Source organism: Thunnus thynnus, chromosome 3 (genome assembly GCF_963924715.1).
Source record: "Thunnus thynnus chromosome 3, fThuThy2.1, whole genome shotgun sequence".
In the NCBI taxonomy this organism is placed as follows: Eukaryota; Metazoa; Chordata; class Actinopteri; order Scombriformes; family Scombridae; genus Thunnus; species Thunnus thynnus.
The window spans coordinates 16,975,456-16,996,890 of NC_089519.1; the positions used below are offsets into that span (position 1 = coordinate 16,975,456).

The window sequence follows — 21,435 nt, forward strand, 5'->3', positions numbered from 1 at the left end:
CGCTTGTATTTATGGCAAGGAAGACACTAGGGTTGATTGTTCTTTTGTTTGGCTTGAGTCTACATTACTTCTTTGCTTTTATCTTTTTATGCCAGAGATCAAACATACCCTTCTGTAGTTGTAGATGTAAAACTTTGTAAACAACTGGCATATCTGAATGAAATAATTGTGAACATACCCTAATGGCAAGAACTGAAGATTTTTATAATATGCCCCATATTACGGTCTTTCTCACTATCCCTTCATGATTATCTGTGTCACCTATTCAGTGGTGAAGTACATAAAATGTACATTGTTACGGGTATGGGTTCTATACAGTTTACAAGCTAATAAACCCACTGACCTGTTTGTAAGTATCAGCTAAAATCAACCCTAAAGTGAAGCTGCTGACAGGTAGTTTATTAAACTAGTGTTGCTGCAATATGGTAAATTAATTTACTCTAATCTCTCTGTCACACACACAAACACACAGACATGATTACTGTCCAATTGCCGACAGGTAGTTGGCTAAGATAGGCAACAAGCTAAACTAATTTAATCTGGACTGATCAATACTAATCTGCTATTCACTGGCTGACACACACACAGACACACACACAGACACACACACACACACACACACACACACACACACAGAGGTTGACACTCATGTCTATATGATTATTCACATTAACAATAAGTGTGTACAAATGAAGTCACAAATGCGTGTACATGCTGTGTGTACACATACACACTCATACAAATATGCAAATAGATATACAGTCACAGGGGACAGTAACCAGATTAGTTTCAGATTAGTTCAATCCTCGGTCACACTAATCCTTTGTGAGCGTATATATGAGGGAGACAGAAGGAGAGAGTGAGAGAGTCTGAACAACAGAGCAGAGTGTATGTGTGTGTGTGTTGTAATCTCATTTACAGCTGCTGAATCTGCAAATTATGTCAAAGATGCGATGTAGGTTTTCCATGAAAAATATCATCGATGAAATATAATGTTCATTTGTCTGTGCAAGGAACCTATAAGGAGCACACAGTCAAAGCCATACATGTTAGAGCGTTACTGAGAGGGAGAGAATACAACCTAAAATACAATTTGCATATGCTGCTGAAAGAACAATATTCACTGGTGTTTTAGCTCTGGTTTGGTCCAACATGTGGGTTGCTAGGTTTTTGATTTTCTTCACCAGCCACTCCTTTACTTTAGCTCTTTTAAACCAAACACTGAGCTTAAAGCAGCTCAAACCTGCGGAGAACTGCATAGACTTGGCAGTACAAGCAGCTCACTCGATGAGGCGTTAATATCAAAAATATTGCTCTGATATCATGGTCTGCATCTTGGAGGTATGCCGTAAGGTTTTTGTAAGAGTGTTATAAAGGCAAAATAGATGAAATGGCATTGTTACAAATCTCATTAAAGACACATAATTTAAAGGTTTTTTTTTCTTTTTCTATTTTATCTCGCTGTTTTTTACTTGTGCCTTGTGTCCAATTATCAAACTCTTCAATTATTTTTTTTATTTATTTTTTTGTTTCTGTGGTTTTCAACCTAACTATTTTGGTTCACTCTCATAGACCTTGTTTTTAATCATAGCAGGCAGCAGATTTTTCATAAAGCCACTGTATGCACTGTATGCTCCTCCTGGCGAGGAGCCGACCGGGGCTGTTCACAGCCCTGGCCAGCCTCGGCAGGGCTCCCACAGGCAGTGACCACCCCCCGCATGCTCTGGTGGTGAGGTGGCAGTTAAGAGCATTGATCAGAGACAGGGAAAGGATAGCAAGCAGGCTGACATAGTCAAAGAGAGAAAGTCAAAAAATGAACAAGATAAACAGACTGAGCATGAGAGTAGTTCAGAAAACACAGCTAGTGTTACTGATAATCAAGAAAGTGAAAAAGTACATGATGATCTGATAGTGTGTGAGGATTTTATTGAAGACAAAGATATGTCTGATGATGATTTGTAAAAACTGTCACAAAAGAGGAAAAATTCAGAACCTTTCCAGAGTAGTGCAGAAGTCACTAAAGGGACAAAAGCTGGAAAATCCTCAGCAGAGTCAGAAAGTTCTGTATAGTGACATTGCAAGCGTTCTTAAAACTAATGGAGGTCTGAGTGCTCCTTTCAATGTTCAGAGGGTGGTCAGACCAAGCTACTCTCTGTCCAGCATGTTCTACTCTCCATCAAGCCCCTAGTCCGTAAACTGAGACTTGATCTTAGCACTGTTTGTTTTCCTGACTGTGATGTCTCTTTTAAACTGTCGGTGTACGCTGATGATGTCATTGTCCTGGTTAACACACAGACAGATATTGATGTGTGTTAGTGGATATTGTCAATCTGTTTGGTTGCATATCTTCTGCTAAAGTAACCTGGGGGAAGAGTGAGGCTTTTGGATTGTCCCAGCTGGGGTGGACCCACTCTATCCAGACTGCTTCACACTGCAGGAGTTTCTACTCTGGGGCAGGTGTTGGAGCTGGCTGGACCACAGTTGGACAATAGTGAAATATTGGAAACATAAGCTGACAGGACATGAATTCTCTATTTTAACTGACTTTTGTGATGGTGCACTGCTGCCAAACTGTTCTGACCCATATCCTGCCATTGGACTGTTTTCCTGAATTTAGGGTTAGGGGTTAGGGTTAGGGGTTAGGGTTAGGGGTTAGGGTTAGGGTTAGGGTTACTTGAGCCTGTTGATCTTGTAGGTACGTCTTTGAAGGACGCCTCAGGGAAGATTCTGTATAAATTTATGGTAAAAACTTTGAATCAGAGTAAATTGAATGGCTGCACTGATACCCTGTGGAAGACTTATTTGGACTTAGATCCTGACTTCAAACCAGGATGGAGGTCTTTGTATAAACCTCCTTTAACAAAGAAACATATATGTTAATGGAGTGGACAAAATATTAGAACACCATTCAATATAATGCACTCCAGTACACCACCACCATCCACTACAACCTCAATAATAAACGTGAAGTAGAATTATCACCTTTCTGACAATGTCAACAAAAACTGAAAATGTATCAACTTTGTAAATGTAGAATTTATGGCAGAGCCACCACCAGATCCCCTCACTGTAGGGGTCAAGCATTCACACCAGTTTTTCCTTTGATTTGTCATTCATTTTGGTGTATTTTTTAACGTTCTCTCTTCATATCTCTATCTCCAGTGGATTGCATAGACCCCAGCTGTTCGGCCCATGGGGTGTGTATTCATGGCGAGTGTCACTGTCAGCCAGGCTGGGGCGGAGCCAGCTGTGAGATTGCAAAAGCCATGTGTCCAGACCAATGTTCAGGTCACGGCACCCACAACGCTGAGACCAGCACCTGTACCTGCGACCAGAACTGGACCGGACCCGATTGCTCTTTAGGTGTGTGTTATGTGTCTTGCGATGTGATGTGATGTGATGTGATGTAACAATCTGTCAGTGGGTAATTTTTTATTCCATGTTTTTGTCTCATTTCTTACAGAATATTTAATAATAATAAACTAATGTTTTATAGTGTTTGTAAAAGCAGCATGGCACCATGCCTTACAGAGTCAGTAGGAGAGGATAAAGAAGAGCAGTATAGGCATAAAATGAAAACAAAAAAGCAATTAAAAGCAAAATATAATTAAGATAACACTCATAGAGATGTGAGCCCTGTAGGATCAGGCATAAAAGATGCGTTACATGGTTTGTAAAATAACTTATAAGACATAAGGTGAATAAAGCAGACAATTATGCAAAGCCTGAACCTGTAAACATAATTCAGGTTCAGGAGTGATTTTAAGGATGATAGTGCTTTCTCTGGCAGTGTACTCTTAGGTCAGTGACATAACTCTGGGTTAAACTGCATTAAGACTTGTGTTAAACCAGTAATATCTCTAAATCAATTCTTAAACTAACAGGCAGCTAATGAAGGGAGGCTAAAAAGTAAAAATTATTATGGTCTCAAGATGTCTTGCAGCTTTGGTTTGTAGTAACTGCAAACAGACTCATGTAAAGTATAGGGAACCTGGAGACTTGTTTACAACATCATGAAGAGTTTTGCAAGGGTTACTGTAGCCAGGGATAACATTGGGATTTGTTATGTAGGGGAGCTCTTTCAGCATTGCTATGGATGCACATGTGTGTGCACATAGACTACAAAATCTGATTGATATCATATCAAAGTGAGACAACCCTCTGCTCTTTTGGCACAAAGCTCTGCTGTGTCTCAGTGTATCCTCACAGAGCTGTAGCTTGGCTGTAGACTGCAGGATGGTACTAAGTGAGCAGTGAGCAGCAGTCTGCAGACATCAGATACTTAACCAGTTTTAAACCTGTTTTAAGCCTGTTTCAAGCCTGAATTTTATGACACACTTTCTGGATCACTATTGCTTTATGTACGTGTTTTAATCTGGTATAAAGGTTTTAATCATGGGATGTAAATGGGACAGTATGCATCTGAACTGAGCCATGCACATTTTCTCTCATTTTTTCTTGCTGGCTTGATGCACCTCAACATTGTGCAAAGGATGCATGTTTGTTTTGTTTTATTTTGTATGTAAAGCTGTATCCTACGATCTATACAAAAGAATATGTTGTTGTCATTGCCTTCCCAAATGACCAATATTTGTGTTGTCTGATTCTGTGCCCCCCCAGGACAATGTTGTTTGTCAGTGCTTTCTAAAATGTTTATGATAATTACAAAAATTCTTCATATGACTGTTTTCTGATCTGCCACAGCCATGATTAAAGGATGGGTTCACAATTTTTCAAGTGTGTCTTAAAACAACTATACTGAAATAGTTTTTTCTTTCCATAATCAGTCCTCTGTTGTTTTAAGACACACGTGAGAAATTGTGACGATGTAAGGTTTAGGCATGAATCCCTCTTGGTTTAGTTTAAGAAGAGATCATGCTTATGATTAAAGGAAACAAACATTTACTGAAACAAACAGTGGTCTTCTTTGTCACAGTCGCACGTCCTGTTGACCAATCAATTAATCTCAACCTCCTCCCCAAAAGGTTTTGCAGCACCATAATGATGTTACACGATAATCCACCTTGGCTCCTGACAGACATAGGTCATGATTTTTTTTATTTTCAATTTTTATTTATTTATCCTTTATTTAGTCAGAAAAGTCCCACTGAAATACAGGACCTCTACTTCTAGGGAGTCCTGGTCAAGACGGCAGCATGAGCAGTTTCACGTAACAAAACAATTTGACATGGTAGAACACATACAATACATACTAATAATAACATAGGTTGTTTTTTGTATTAAACAAATGACCAGTGTTATCTTTTTACTAGTGAAAAGAGTCTCCCATTTTCTGTTGGTCTAGTGAGAGAAGGATGATAAAGAGAGAGAGACCTAAAGAGATAGCACTGATGCAGAAAAAGAGGTGAAACAGAAAAAAAACTGAAGGAGGAATGCAGATCAGTAACAGATGGCTTGACATGAAAACAAACATAAGATGTGTGTGTGTGCTCACTTCTATTTGTGTTGCCTTGTGCTGCTACACTGAACTTTGCCTTGTCAAAACCATCAAAAACACATCCAATTAAGTACTGACTCTTTGTAAAGCACACACATACACACAAACTGATACATTGACAAAATAAATACACACACAAATACACATACCTTTTGTTCAGTTATGTTTTTGTCCTTTTCTGAGGATCTGTGGATAAACATCCAAAAAGACACATACAACAACACACACACAGACACACACAGTATACACCCTGAGGCACTTCAGGCCCTTATTCACATAGTTTAGCAAGTACATTATTTAATCTTGCATTTACATTACATTACATTTGCATTTAATTCATTAAAACACACACATGCAGATAAGCAGGATCACAGAGTTGAGTTCAGGACACCTACACACACAGATACAGGTGAATTAGGGACAGACTTGTGGGAAAAGCTTCTGCTCTTAATTGATTTTTTTCATTTATTTTCCATCAGCTTGTCTGGACAGGTCATTATGGTTTAGGAGAAAATCAGTGTTACCTGAGACAGGACTGCTTTCCTGTCCTCCTTTTTATTCAACTCTTCAGTTTAGTGCTGTGTGGATTAACACAATATATTGCATTGTCACCACTAATAAAAGCTATTAATTAATAACTGATAATCAATGTTTCACACAGACCCATGCAGTGTTGACAGTGTGTTCATTTCTGTTTCCAATAACAGTAAAGGTACTTTCAGACGGTGAGCCTAGTTCTGGAAGATGTGGGTAGCTCAAGCTTCTAAGTTTGATTGGAGGGGGTGTTACTCTCCAAAAGTATAGGAACACTGGAGGTTGGGCTTGCAGGGATGACCGTCGCTGATTGGTCAAACACAGCCAGCGCAGCTACTTCAACTTGTGTACCGCTTTGTTCATAAAACACTGAAGTACTCTAGTATCGATTTTAGAAGTTTAGTTCCTGAGATTAATTCCTCTGGTTCCAAAGTACCTGGAACTCATGGTGGAAACTGGGTTACTGTGAGGTGATAAAAAAGTTTGTGGCTACAACTGTCGTCCTGTCATGGTTTTAGATGATTGTGTTCTGCTTGACAACAGGCTACCTCCCCTTCCCCAGCAAAATACTACAAACAGTTGTACATAAACAATTGGATAACTACCTTTTCACCCACAGTGTTCATGATGTGTTCCAGTCAGGTTTTAGTGTGGAGTTGTAGATCATGATATTTTAATCAAGAGACTTCAAGAGTCAGTTGTTCTAACAGGTCCTGTTATTAACTGGTTTTCCTCCTTCCTCAATATTAGGACATATGTTTCCCTCAGTGGCCTTAAATCTGATCTGCTGAAGCTAAGATTTTCCCAGGGACTTTTACTTTTTAATTTGCTGACAGTATCCAATCATTTGTATGCGGATGATACCCAGATGTACATTTCTCTGTCTTCTGACAATCTTATGGTCCTATAAGCAATCTGAATAAAAATAAGACTGAGATACTTGTACTTTAAAAAACCAGAGACACATATTTGATTCACACCTTGACTCACTGTCTCTGGATTATAGTGATCAAATCAGGAACCTCTTAAATAAGTTTTTACAGGTCTCAAGGTCTTGTCCACATTGTGTAATCCACAATTGCATGAAAACCGTATTTTAGCACAGTATAGATATTGTTAAACCAACAAATGCAGAAAAGATATTGTGGTTAGCATTGTGTATGTGTATGAATATATTTCTTTTTATTCTCCAACAGAGGTGTGTGAGGTGGACTGCGGCAGCCATGGTGTCTGTTATGGCGGTGTGTGTCGGTGTGAGGAGGGCTGGACGGGAACTGTGTGTGACCAGAAGGCCTGCCACCCGCTGTGCAGCAAAAACGGAGTGTGTAAGGAGGGGAAGTGTGAGTGTGACCAGGGATGGACTGGGGAGCACTGTAATATTGGTGAGTGGATCAAACACACTCACACATACACACACACACACACACACACACTATAGAAAAAAAGTGTAAGAAGGGAAAGTGAGACTGTGACTGAGATGTTACTCAGTATGCACAAACATGGCACATGGAATCTAAACTCCCACATTCAAGCTACTCTTTTACTCTTTTTCAACTCCTTGAAAAATATATGTGATCTGTGCAAAAATACTAAGAGGAAGCATTTTTTTACCTTTAGGTAGCTGAAAAAAGATAAAGTTAGACGAATCTGGCATTACTCAATGACTTACTCACTTCAAGGATAGGAGAAATGTACAAAACAATAGTACAGCACTGCACAGCCTTCAAGAAACCTGGAGAGAAGAACCTGGTGGGAAGGTGACCTCCTCATCAATAATAGAACATGATAGAATCCATGACAGATATATTAAGATCTCTTCTCTTCATGGGTGCTGCTGGAATAAGATTAGAGAGAAGTGTTGCTGCTAATTATTTGTTGGTTATCATTGTTGCCCAATAAAACCGGAACCATGATGGTGCCACTAAAAATGACATCAAGGTTGTAAAAAGCAGAAATGTCCTTTAAAATCAGTCAAGGTTGGCCATCAGGGTGGGAAATGCTATCCTCATCTCCTTTTTATTACCTGGGGTTCCCCCAATAGGCTGTATCAGTTTCCAAGGCTGCAAAAAGCTCCATCTTAGCGGGACATTTCTGTCTATAACCACTCCTAAAAAGCTTCTTTTCTTTTTTTATTTTAGTATTCCAGTCTATTGAAAATGTTTCTAGAAAAGAGTCACAATCTAGCTCGCTGCAGTTAAATTTAGAAAAATAAAGTTAGATTTTAGAAAATATAGATTAATTGCGCTGGAAACAATTCTTACTGTGCTGGCAGATTTTTTCACATTTTAAAAGAAAAACTTTCATTAACTGGCATTAATTGACTTTTTGGTCACAAACAAACTGTAAACACAACACTGACATGTAATAATAATAATAATAATAATAACAATAATAATAGAAATAATACCTTTTAAGTTTGGCGAACATTAGAATTCATTTGGACTTGTGTTTTGTCTACCTGATGAATGTCAGAACAATATTCACTCAGCTTTTAGCTCTCTTTTGGTCTTCACCATTGATAAATTGTTGTTATAAAAATATGGATAGTATCAACTTTAAGGATTTAATTACAGACAGAAATGACTTCATAATGAGTGCATTTATTCAGTGCAGATATCTCTTGAAAGAATGGTTAAATTTCCATATGTAAAAAAGGTACTCCACATGTGGATGTTGATCTGGATTTTTCTGACATTGAAAGAACAGCTTGTTTAGTATAGATGGATGGAGCACTAACTTTCCTTGTTATTTTGCTTGGTACCTGCAGTACAGAAAGTGGGATTGTTTTTTTTTTAAGTGAGTATCCATGGCAAGGTCAGAAACCTCATCCTTTTGTCTTGTAATAGTTTAACAGTGAAACTGATGAGCAGTAAGGCCTTTTGTGGTGGCTATTTGTTGTCAAACAGACAGACAGCTACAATATTGCTGGGAAAAAGCTGCAAATTGGCTTCAGTTATTGTCATTTAGACACACACTGACACACAGGGAGAAGGACACTGAGAGCATAACAACAGTGAGATGAGGAGAAATCCATTTAGAGTGCTTAGCCAACAAATGGCTTGTTTGTTTAGACAGATTGTATGGCTGGGGAGAGGATTCATACAGGACGCTCTTTTCTTTTTCCCGTCTCTAAGCATCACATCGACATCTTGTATGAGTCTGCTGGAAACTGTGACCTCACTGTAGAATTGTTTCCATATTCATTAATTGGCTGTTTTTATATTTCAGCATGGAAATAGTACAGTGTACATAATGCCCAATGAGTTTTCATAAAGCCAGCACTATCCAGTCTTTATCTAGAATACAATATATTGATGCCTATTGCTCTGATCTTGGAACCTGAAAATTCACTGACCATACCAGAGTTAAGGAAGAGTCTCAGATGAATATGATGATGAGTAATACAAATCCTCTCTCTTTCTGTCTGCCTTCTCTGCCTTCTTTTCTCTGAACCTCTTTGTGTCTAATTTAATGTCTACTTATGTCTGCTTTCCTCATTCACTTGCCTGGTGAATCACAGTGTGACTTTTGTAATGAGCTGCCCTCGCTGATGGTGATACTGGAGTCTTTTCTGCTATTCTTCTCCACCCAGCCTACTAAATGCTTTCTTTCTTTCTTTCTTTCTTTCTTTCTTTCTTTCTATTTTTTTATTTCTTGTTCCCTCTTAAAGCTCACAATCCGGATATTAGAGTAAAAGGTACTGTACTCTTTTTTTCTTCCTCTCATCATCAGCTTTTCTCTTCCTCCCTTCATCCTTTGCTTTTCTCCTCATATACTGTGGAGCTGTGGCTGCTTCAGTGATGAGTTATTTTGTTTTCTTTATTTATTCAGACTTTTTTTATATATATATATATATATCCAAAGTAAAAAAGTTATTTTTTCCTCTCATCCCCTCTATCATTTTACCAGCACTGACAACATTGACAACATTACTGTTACTGGGCATTTAAGGATTTTAATATCATCCTTTGCCGAATGTACAATGACTTTACTTTACTGTGTCTGTATCAGATGGCAGGCACACTTGGGTGTTTTTCAGATAAATTAAATTTAAGAACTGTTAAGTATTTTGAATGAATCTTTATTTCATCTACTGGGTCATCAGTAGCTTCACCTTTTTTTGTGAATGCTGTATCCTTCTTACCAACTCAAATACCAGCTTATCAGTGGCTTCAGAGTGAGTCCCTAAAATATTTTAGATTTCTGGCTTTCCTTTTACTGCTGGCTTCTGGCTGTCCTTTTACTATGAATTAGTTTGATGTTGGTGACCTCTATTTTATGGTGTCTGTACAGCTGTTAGTATCATTGCAATGAACATCTATAAGCAAGGGATGTTCCCTTGGTAGTCATGCTAAATGTTTTAGCTGGATCACAAAATAGGGGAAAATTAAGCATAAAACAGAATAAAATGCCCCTGGAAAAGACAAAAAAAATCATCTTCAAAAAATATGCATTACTTTTATTGTTCTTGTTGTTCTCTTGTAGATACAGTATGTTTGACATAGTAATATTTGACATTATTAGTAACTTGGGAAAGTGTAATACTCATGGTATAGTTTTACTTTCAGCAGACAAGCTCACTAGCAGCACAGACAAAAATAATATTGAAAGTTTTGGATATAGACCATGAAATCCCAGCTCTGCTTAGGAATAGTTTTCCTGTAAGCTGTTTCCTCTCCTGTCCCTGTTATGTCTATGCATAGCTCTACGCCCACATGTGTGTGAATGGGTTTAAGCAACTGTAATCTGGCTCACATAGTTGGCTTTGTGCTGAAGATGTCAGTCATATGTTATTTTAGACAGGACATTTGTGTAATTGCACGTATTTGCACAACTGCAAAGCAAATGCCCATTGCACTGTCACAATATTAAATCATTTTAGCTGTTTCTAAGCCTTCTTCTGTTCATTACACATTAAAGGGGTATTCTGGATAATGACATGAGAAAGGCAATGAAAAAGAAAGCATATTCAGGTCGCCTTCCTTTACGTCATTTAAAGAAAACAGTTGCAGTCACTTTTAGTAAATTCATTGCTAAAAAGGCTGTTTCTATGACTGTTCTTATTGCATATTATTGCATCCTGCTCACAGTATACACTTGGATATAGTGTCTGAGACGTCTGCCTTTTGAAGCCTCTCTGACATCTCTGCAGGCTTTTGAAGCAAGAAAACACAGTTTTGTGAAATTGGGCAAAGCCTACAGCTGAGGTTAGACACAAACAGCAACCACCACAGCTGAACATGATACACTGAGAGATATGTCAATCAACTAAACATTACCCCAGACATGCTCTGATTCAAGTTTTTAAAAGACTCCAGTGATTTTAGTATTGCACTTCCATAAAGATGGGGAATGGGTGAGAGATGGATTAAAACAGGAATGGTGAAAATTGATGCAGGAGAGGATGATCCTGATGAGGGCTGTAGCCAGGATTTTAGAAACACCAAGGTCATGAGCCTAAGACACCTCACCCCCTACAACATAAACAGTGTCTGTAATGAGATGTCAACAGTCTCCTGTATGAGGGTCAGATACGCTACATACCCATCGACCATCCCGACCTCCAATCCTCATATTTTGTCTCACTACCTAAAGGGAACGCTACTTCCTGTGCTGGAGTTTCCATGTCACACTCGTGTGTTGCATACAGGACCACATTGGCTCCAAACTAGTTGTGATGTGACAAATCATGCTCGTAGTTACTCCTCTTAAAGAAGACCTATTATGCTCTTCCTTATTTTCAGTCATATAAATAATGTTACAATATTAGATGTTCATACTAAACGTGGCCAATGTGTCACATAATGATGTAAATGTATGTAGAAGTCATCCTTGTGAGCAAAAACCACAGGCTTCAGACTGCTCTGAGCACTTGGTTTCCAACGTCAAGTTCACTGCTGCGCTCTGCTAACATTATGGCCTTTTTTCATTGTTTTGGGGGTAGTCACACCGAGACATGACTTGAGTTGAGCTGGCACGCTGTGAGTGTTTTCCATTACACAGCAGAGCAAAGTAAAATAAGTTGTTTACCTGTTTGAGGGGTGCTGGTCGTCTGCAGCTCTTCATCAAACATCATCATCACTGTGGCTGTTTCTGCTTGTACTAGTCCTCCCTGCATTATTTCTAACTGATATGCTCAACAAAGAGCTCCAAATATCTCAATATCTTGTGTCGACCAGTTTTAAGCACCACTAATGAAGCTCTGCTAATGCGGTGAGGAACATGTTTAATTTCCTGTAAATTCTTCACAATAAAAGTCTCCTGTTATTTAGTCATTTAAAAGCTTATACTGTAAAGCAGTAAAGCAGTAGATGTTAGGTTTGCATCAGCGGTAACTTAACACAATTCTGATATGTGCTGCCCGTCAGTAGGCTTCTGGAAAGCTGGCCAATCAGACCAGAGAGGGCTCATCGAGAGGAGACAGGAGCTAAAACTGCCTGCTAGAGACATAGGCTGAATAAAGGGCCAGTATAAGATAAATAAGGAGTTTTTTGAACTGTGAATCACGCAAAGCTACTACTAGAGAAGAAACAAGAAGAATTAAAGCTGCAAGCAGCGAGGAACGGGCCCTCTCACCTCACACACATTGGAGGGAGCAACAGCAGTGGTATCACTATTGGAGGTCTGTTCACACGTCTCTGAATTGTCAGGATTATCATACACTCTGTGAATGGATAAAACATTATTTCCTGTGTGCAGTACATGGTGCTGGAGATGACATATTGGAAATAGTTTATATACTTGATGAACTATGTGTCTTTTAGGCTTCACTTCCTGTTGCCAGTAGACAATACTACATAAATGAAATATTAATGTAGCAATACATTTACCAGATGGCAACTGACTTGGATATACATTTCATAAATATTGGACATTGCATATAGGAGATACAGACAGGGGACAAATTAAAGGTACAAACAACATAAAGTTTTAGGCCACCATGTGCCACCAGAACAGTTTCAGTGCACCTTGGCAATGTTTCTACAAATCTGTGGAACTCTACTGGAGGGATGAACAACATTCTATTAAAAGATTCCCTCATTTGATGTTTTGATGGTGGTGGTGGAGAGTGCTGTCTAATGTGTCGGTCCAAAATCTCCTATAGGTTTTCAATTGAGTTGAGATCTGGTGACTGCAAAGGCCATAGCATATGATTCACATCATTTCCATACTCATCAAAGCATTCAGTGACCCCTCATTGTCATTCTTCAGGACAGAAATGTTTCATCATAGGATAAAGGTGATCACTCAGAACAATTTTGTATTGATTTGCCGTAACCCATCCTTCTAAGGGGACAAGTGGACCTAAACCATGCCAGCAAAACACCCCCCACAGTGTAACAGAGCCACTGCATCCCCTCAGTATAGCATTCAGACCTGTACCAGTTTTTCCTTTAATTTGTCACCCGTCTGTAACAATTGTTTCCTATGTCTACTATGTGGTGCTGGAGAACACCCACTAACTATACATCATGTTGCTGTATATAATGTGTACACCACACCATGTAAATTTCATGTGAATTGAATGATGTTTGTCACATAAGGCTGACTTTCTGTTGTCAGTAGGTGGCACTATGATTATGACTAAATATAGTGTTCAAGCCTGGACTCTTATCAAACATTAAATCTCTAGGAGGAGTTTGTTAAAGTACATAGCCTGTTAATGGCTTCACTTTGTGACAAAAATGCAAATTTGATTCAAAATGGCTGACTTCTGGTTGGACTCGAGAGTATTGCTCCAAGAAGCTTTTTTAAAGTCTGGAGATGTTACATCTGCCTACCATACATCTACGTCAAATATTCAAGGGGGCGCCCTCAAACCATATTGCCACACCCATCCTCAAGATCCATATCTAATATCAAGTTACACCACTTCTGATGCATGTACAAAGTTTCATGAGTTTTTGAGCACCCCAGCACCTCAAAAATGCTAAATGTAATTAGGGGGTGCTATAGAGCTGATGTGCCACGCCCAAGCCCAATTGTGGTACTAATTGCGGTGCAAAGTTTTGTAAGTTTTTATGCATCCTAAAGGCCTCAAACATGTGTTTGTAAAATGAAAATTGACACACGAAATCCAAAATGACTGACTTCCTGTTGGGGGGGGGGGGGGATTATGAGAGCAATGAACCCACCAAATTTCATGAACATCTAAGAATTTTTGTTCCAGAATGACCTTGCGTTTGGGGGCACTATGGAGCCTGCTGACCACACCCAAGCCCAATCACTACAGAACAGACAGTTATAATTTCTGTAAATTTTATTTCCCAAATAAGAAGGTCCAAAAGTTGTTTAGAGGAACTGCTGCGTAGGACACTTTATTATGAGCATTATTAGCTCATTAGCATTAGCATTATTAGCTTCAACACTCAGCTGTGGTGGTGTCTGTTTGATTCTGCTTGTACTAAGCACGTCTTAAGAAAATACTGCGTATCAGTACTGTATAACCATTTCCCACATTTCTCCAGCTTCTATTTGATTGCAACTGTATCATTCTCCGTCCAAATTCTATTGTATTTATTGAAGAGGTGCTGGATCGCAGTCTTTGATTTGAAAAAGGTTTTGTTTTACTCTTTAAAAATGTTATTTGTGAAATTTTTCAGTGCTCCCCTTTTTAAATTTGTATTTTTATGCCAGCTGCCTATTGTCCTTCTTCCCTCTTGTGTGATTTCAATGTGAATGAAAATAGATTTGAATGAACAGTTACTTTTACTCTGTTGAGGTTCTACTGCTGTGTCTGTTTTTGCACTACCGTGATCCCAGCTCTTCCTTTTTGTCCTCTTCTTCTTTTGGCTGCTGTTTCCATCTAGCTGTCCATCACAGAGAGTATATTTGGCAGTGCTGCTTTTGTTCGATTTACGTTTTTTCCCTAATTTTCCTCCCTCTCTCCCTCGTGCCCTCTCCTATTCTCAGGATATAAAGGTAATTCATGCCAAAGATTTAATTAAAGGCCTTACTGTCCCAAAATACAACCACTCCACGCTCTGCTTTGTTAACTCCTGTTGATCTTCTCTTTATTTTTTGTTTTTTTATTTTTAATTTTATTTTGGTTTGTGTTTTTTTGGTTTTGATCCAGTTTTATTCCATTTCGCTTTATTTTTACTTTTTTCTTCATTTGTCTGTCTTTCTCAAAGCTCGGTGTATCTGTTTTTTCTTTTTTTTTATCATGCTTCTTGTATTATACTTCTGCCTTTTTTTCTGGCCTCAAATATTCCTTTGTCTGTTTTTTTTCTGGTTACATCATTAATTTCCCTGTCTCTGATTCTCACACACAAAACTCAATACAATACAAATGCCACAAAAATGGCAACGCACGCGCACACACACAAACACAAACACACAAGCACACACACAAACACAAACCCAAGGTGTGTGACTCCTGTTTCGTTTTGCATCCAGAAGCCTGATATATATGTCTGTGTTAATTTAGCCAACTGCTGTCCCTCTGTATTTCGTCTATCTATCTGTTTTCTTTCCTTCTCCCCCCCTCACCACCTTTACCTGTCTCTCCAGCTGGGCTTTGCTTGGTTCTGATGTCACTATTTTTTAATCAGTCTCTCAGATCGCCAGCCTCACTGTCTATTCTCTGATCAAGGAATGTCAAACAGAGGCATAAAGTATAACCTTTGGAGGCATGCAGTCCAAACCACCCTGTCGTCCCTATACTTTGTGCGCTGTGTATCTGTCTACCTGTTGTGTTTTCACATGGATTTTAACCTGTGATTTTGTTTTATTCACTGACTAGAAGAACAAGGCCAAAGGAATCCATAATACTAAAACAAAAAATCCTTCCTTTGGAAGAGAAGTTGCAGTCTTTGTCAGCTTGCTGGGTGTTTAATTCGGGTAGACTCCACTTGGACAGATAAACTTTAAAATTTTTTACATTCTCAAAATGTGTTGCTTTCAACTTCGAAGTTGGCTTTTCTTTGTTCTTTTTTTTGTTTGTTTTTGAATGCCCCGTTCTCCATCACCATATTATGAGACAATAACAACTTTCTTTGTTTACAGAAAAATCAATAATTTTATATCCATTGATGATTGAAGCCATGCAGCACATAGTAGCCATTTTGGCTGTAGGCAATCTTAGTGGTTCATGTGAAACTACAACGTCAGTGCATTTCACGAGGGCTGACTGTCTGTCTGTCTGTCAGTCTGTGTCTCTCACATGTGGATTAATGTATTTATCTATCTTATTTGTCTACCGATCTGTCTTTCAGTGTGTCAGTCCATTTGTTGGAGAAAGGTGCATTACAAAGGCCAAATGCCTTTATACACATCAGGATTGAACCAATATGAGTTTTGGAAGATTGGTATTTTTGGACTGAAGCTGCTGACAGCTAAAGTTTGTGTTGACACACGATGCCTTTAAATTTAAAGTTTCCAAAACAGAATTTAGGCCTTCCCGGGACAGTGAAATAAAGTATATTTAGGTGTCATCTGAAAGATATTCAAGTGACTAGAGGTCTGGTTTTCATTATCATCTGATATAAACCTGTTTATTTCTAAATCATTCTAACCATAACACACACACATAATAAGTTGTACTGTTTGGCTGGCACAGACTATAATTCATGAGGAATGTACATAAGAGGTGTTAATTCACACTTCTACAGTGGTGCAGAGTACCGCTAGACATGTGAAATGAAGCTGTTGCACTGGTCTTCAGAGTTAGGATTTGCTCTGAGACTAGTCTGATTTAAGTTCAGCCTTTGTAAAAGAAAAAACAATAAAATAAAGATTGAATTTCCATGGTAACAATCAATTGTGCATACATTTCTTTTACTTTCCTGATCCTCATATTGCTTCACTCATACAGAGAGAATTTTCTGAATATCATGTACTTACAACAGCTAAGTTCTCAAGAGAGTGAGCAGAGCTGAGCAGCAGGAGGAAGTTTCCCATGTTTTTTTATGAACAGCTATGCTTCAATTTTAATCACTACACAGGACTCGTAACAGTTTACACCCTTTACGCACATAACTGCAATCCTAAGAGTATTTGGCACTTCCGACTTTCATGTGTAATTCCAATGATTGTTTATTCGGCTGTTAGTGCTTCTAGTGTGCAGCAGTACCATGCAGCTGACATGCTGATTTCATGTAGCTTTTGTAGACAATGTTTTATTTGAAACAAAATTTGAACCCTACTTATGATATTTAAAAACTTGACCTCTTTGGAAAATTAACCTAATTTAGACATTTGTCCTACTTTTCTTTTTTTTTTACATCTAAACCAAAGTCAAAGTCCATCTTTGCACAAGCTGCTGCTCTGATGAGTATGGATGATTTCTCAGTTTATTTCTAGACCACACCATGTGTATTTGTTTTTATTTTGTCAGATGTGTGAACAGAGAAATAACTTAAGTGTGGTGTAGTGGAATTTTACTTAGCAGTGTAAAACCTGCAGTGAGCCCTGCCTTATCCCTTAAGGAGCTGCCAACCTACCTAGGGCTGTTTCTGACTTTCAGTGGAGATTTATTGTCCCATGATGGTCTCAGTGCTGTTTCAGAGAGGGAAACACTGAGTGTGCTGCATTTTTTTGTGATCCAATGAAAAAAAGAAAGAAAGATTACTCTCATCTTTCAGAGCTCCAGTGCAAAACTATCATCACCTACCTTCAAAACGTGTATTGGTTGAAGCCTATTTCACACCCTGATGGCCAGCAGTGACCCCCTCCCACTCACTCACACTGCTCTAACTCTTGTAACCGTGTTTGTTCCCTATGCTCAGAGGGTTGTCCAGGTCTCTGCAACAACAATGGACGCTGCACCCTGGAGGCCAGTGGCTGGCACTGCATCTGCCAATCAGGATGGAGAGGGGCCGGGTGTCACGTAGCCATGGAAACACTCTGTACCGATGGCAAGGACAACGAAGGAGGTATGTTAGTGTACGCTGCAAGAGTGTGTAGATAGATGAACAGTTACATTTATTTGATGGATGGAAGGAAGAACGTTGGTGGAGGCAGAATGCAGATTATCCAAATGTCCAATCTGGAGCTAAAATGTTAAGAGTGCAGAGAGAGAACTTTGCAAGAAGTTAGCAGTTCAGGAATTAGTCCAGTCTTCAAATTCCTGCCATACTTTAGAAAGAGGTGTGAGCTTCATGAAGAAGTCACTTAAGTTCAAAGGTGCAGTGTGTAGGATTTAGTGAAACCATGAAAAGGCCCTCTCTAGAGCCAGTGTTTGGTTTGTCCATTCTGGGCTACTGTAGAAACATGGCAGTGCAACATTACGGGCCCCGTGGAAGAGGACCCGCGCCCTATGTACATATAAAGGGCTCATTCTAAGGTAACAAAAACACAACAATTCTTATTTTCATGGGATTATACATGAATTACAACATACTTATGAATATTATATTGCATTTCTGCCAAGTCCATTCTGCTAGCTGCCACTAAATTCTACACACTGCACCTGTAAAATGTTACTGCAACGATTTCTACATATGCATAATGTATAAAATCCTGGATATTTGGGTCACCCCTGTTCATCCATGAGTGATTCATGTGGTTTTAAACATGCAGTGCTAACTTGTTATGATCTGCAGAATTTAAAGCCCTATACCATAATTGTATGCACCCCCATGTAGATATACAGAGCACTGAGAAGAATTAAGTCTCCATTAGGTGAAGTGTGATCTCTACGATTATTGCACGAAAATTATTTTAGGGCTTACAGTTGTCTCAAAATTTAAGAGATCCTCATCAAAAATGCTGTATTATGCTATGTGTTTATATAAAAAAATCAGTTGATACATCATTACCAGATTTTTTAACTCTCATATATCAATATCAGTAATGACTTCAGGAATCAATTTACAGTTTATCAATTTACAATCTCAAAGGAATGAAAAGCATGAATCTAAATGATGAACTGGTTGCTTCTCTCTGAGAGTTACACATTGATGTGTAGGGTACCTGCAGTAGGTGTCAACTCACTGTACGTACAAACTGCAGCTCCTCACCTGCTGAAAGAATGCACAACATGTAGTATCAACATTGATGTGACAGCAAGGTGGGAAGGTTGCTGAACACCAGTCGAGATTGGGCCTTTCATGTGAAATAAATGAACTGCGGTGTTCAAAAGGCACAGACACAGGCTTTCAAACAGAAGCATAAATAAAACTCGAGCAGTTGTGCATTTCTAGAGGAACAAATGAAACCATGGAATTGAAAAAATGGCATGGATGTAAAAAAAAAAAAAAAAAAGTACATTAATGGTGCAAAACATCAGCAGCTTTACAGCAGCTGCTGTTCTGAGCCACAGCGTCAAACCTTAAAAGCAGGAGAGTTAGTTTGATGAGAGCATGGTGATAATTGAAAAGGTGGAGAGTAAACATAAACATACAAAATTAAAAGACAGAAGAGGCTGAGAGAGGAGGGCCTCTCTCTTTCAGTCAATGTGTGTGTGTGTGTGTGTGTTTAATGGCAGTCCCTGGTGCCTGCTCACCAGATGTACAACTGGCTTTTATAAACTAACAGAGACAAATGGCAGCCCAGATTTTATTACCTTACATACCTCCTTCTATCCTCCTATCCTTCCATCTATGTCTCCACTCCACTCCTCCCTCTCTCTTGCTCTTTGTCCGTCACTCTATCCCTGCCTTCCTAATCCTTCTTTTTCCTTCATTCCATCTCTGCTCCTCATCATTTTTTTTGCAACCCTCTATCCTCCTTCCTCTCTCCTTAACTCTGTCTTTATCCTTCTTGGCAGCATTTAATAAAGACATACTGCTCACATTATAATTGTACTGCATTTCTCATTTTTTTCTTTGTTCCTCCATTCTTCATTTTTCCCCTTATCATTTCTCTCCATCGCTGCCTTTATTTATTTATTCATTCCTACCTCAGAAGCCTATGTTTGACATAGCTTATTCAGACAGCACAGCACCTCTCTTTTCCTCCTTTCTCCTTCAATTCATTATCCTACCTCCATCTTTGTCTCTTTTTCATCCCTTTATCCTTGTTGCTGCTGCATTCTTGTGCTCGCTGTATCCCTGCATTGTTAATTATTCTTAATCCCTTCATCATCCCTCATTGCTTCTTAATCCCTCTGTTGCTTCCTCATCCCTCCCTCTATCCATCCTCATCCACTTTGCATCCCTCCACCTCCCCTTCATCCACCTATAACTTTGCATGTGTGTGTTTGTGTGTGTGTGTTTTTGTTACCTCATTGGGACCCTTTCTGGTATAAACACCGACCTTGTCAGAACCAGTAGTCCTCATGGGGACCAAAGTCCTAATGAAGCAAAACGTCATTTCTGAGGTCCTGGTTATGGTTAGGGTTAGGGTTAGGGTTAGGGTTAGGGTTAGGGTTAGGATTTGGGTTAGGCTGTCCACAATGAATGGAAGTCAATGCAGTGTCTGGATATCTGCGCAAACTTGTGTGTGTGTGTGTGTGTTTCAGATGGTTTGGCTGACTGTATGGATCCAGACTGCTGTCTGCAGCCCTCTTGTCAGAACCAGTTATACTGCAAAGGGTCACCTGACCCGGGAGAGGTGCTTAGCCAGTCTGCGTCCTCATTGGCTCCTCAGCAGGTAAGTAGATCCAATCAGAAATAACATCCTGGTACCATTTTTCAAAGTAGCAAAAGATACCAGGAAGGGTGACAAGAGGCAGCAGTATGTCTGTGCCATGTTGTCTTAATCTATCTTTCATTTTCAATATTTTTCATTTATTTATATTCCTGTAGGCTGCCAGGTCTTTCTACCAGCGCATCCACTTCCTAGTTGGTCCTGAATCCACTCATGTCATCGCTGGAGACAGTCCATTCAATAAAAGGTAAGCATGCCTCTGTGAAATCTGAAATCTGGTTGTACAGCAACATCATTAGAGCTGCAACATGAGTGGTCCAACAGGTTGTGAACAAATGAGTTTAATCATGCTTTTCAAACTGACCATTAACAGATGAAAGCACATGTCTGTTGTAAGCATCTAATGGATTTTGCTCCTGCACACAGTGTTGCAGTGCAGTGGGTGACTGTGTGGCTTTCTTTATACAGCACAGAAAAAAATCACCAGGGCTTCATTTGATATAAGAAGGAGTAAAATTACTTCCTGTTCTTCTACACAAACACTGTTGTTTTTCATCATAGTGGGATCATGGGTAATGTGTTTCTTTTCTTACTAATGTTTTCCTTCTTTAGTGGTGATTGTTTGATTCATAATATTTCTGCCTGCAGGTCATAGCTTACCATACTTTTATTTACCATAAAATGAGCAGTTGTAGGTTGGTTGGTCTGTCTGGATGAATGTGGGAGTGTGACATAGATCACAATGCAAGGACTTAAGGTCTGCCATTTTTTCTTGCCACAGTCCATTTTAGCCCACATCTGCCTCAGACATAACATTCATTAAATATGATAAGAGGGAAAGAGAAAAAGAGTGAAAGGCAGAGCTACTAACAGGGAAGAAACATGACAGCAATTCTGTTCAGCCATTTTTC

General features: G+C 39.1%; 1 protein-coding gene across 7 annotated transcripts in view; it reads left to right on the forward strand.

Annotated features, from left to right (window-relative positions):
* Window positions 1-21,435, forward strand: part of LOC137179643 (teneurin-3) — a 370,272-nt gene that overhangs the window by 264,132 nt on the left and 84,705 nt on the right. For all 7 annotated transcript variants that reach the window (XM_067584473.1, XM_067584474.1, XM_067584475.1 and 4 more), the window contains 5 exons: window positions 3,163-3,363; window positions 7,189-7,374; window positions 17,722-17,868; window positions 20,397-20,527; window positions 20,683-20,771. In XM_067584473.1, coding sequence (XP_067440574.1) covers window positions 3,163-3,363; window positions 7,189-7,374; window positions 17,722-17,868; window positions 20,397-20,527; window positions 20,683-20,771 — 754 coding nt within the window. The remainder of the gene's footprint in view (window positions 1-3,162; window positions 3,364-7,188; window positions 7,375-17,721; window positions 17,869-20,396; window positions 20,528-20,682; window positions 20,772-21,435) is intronic.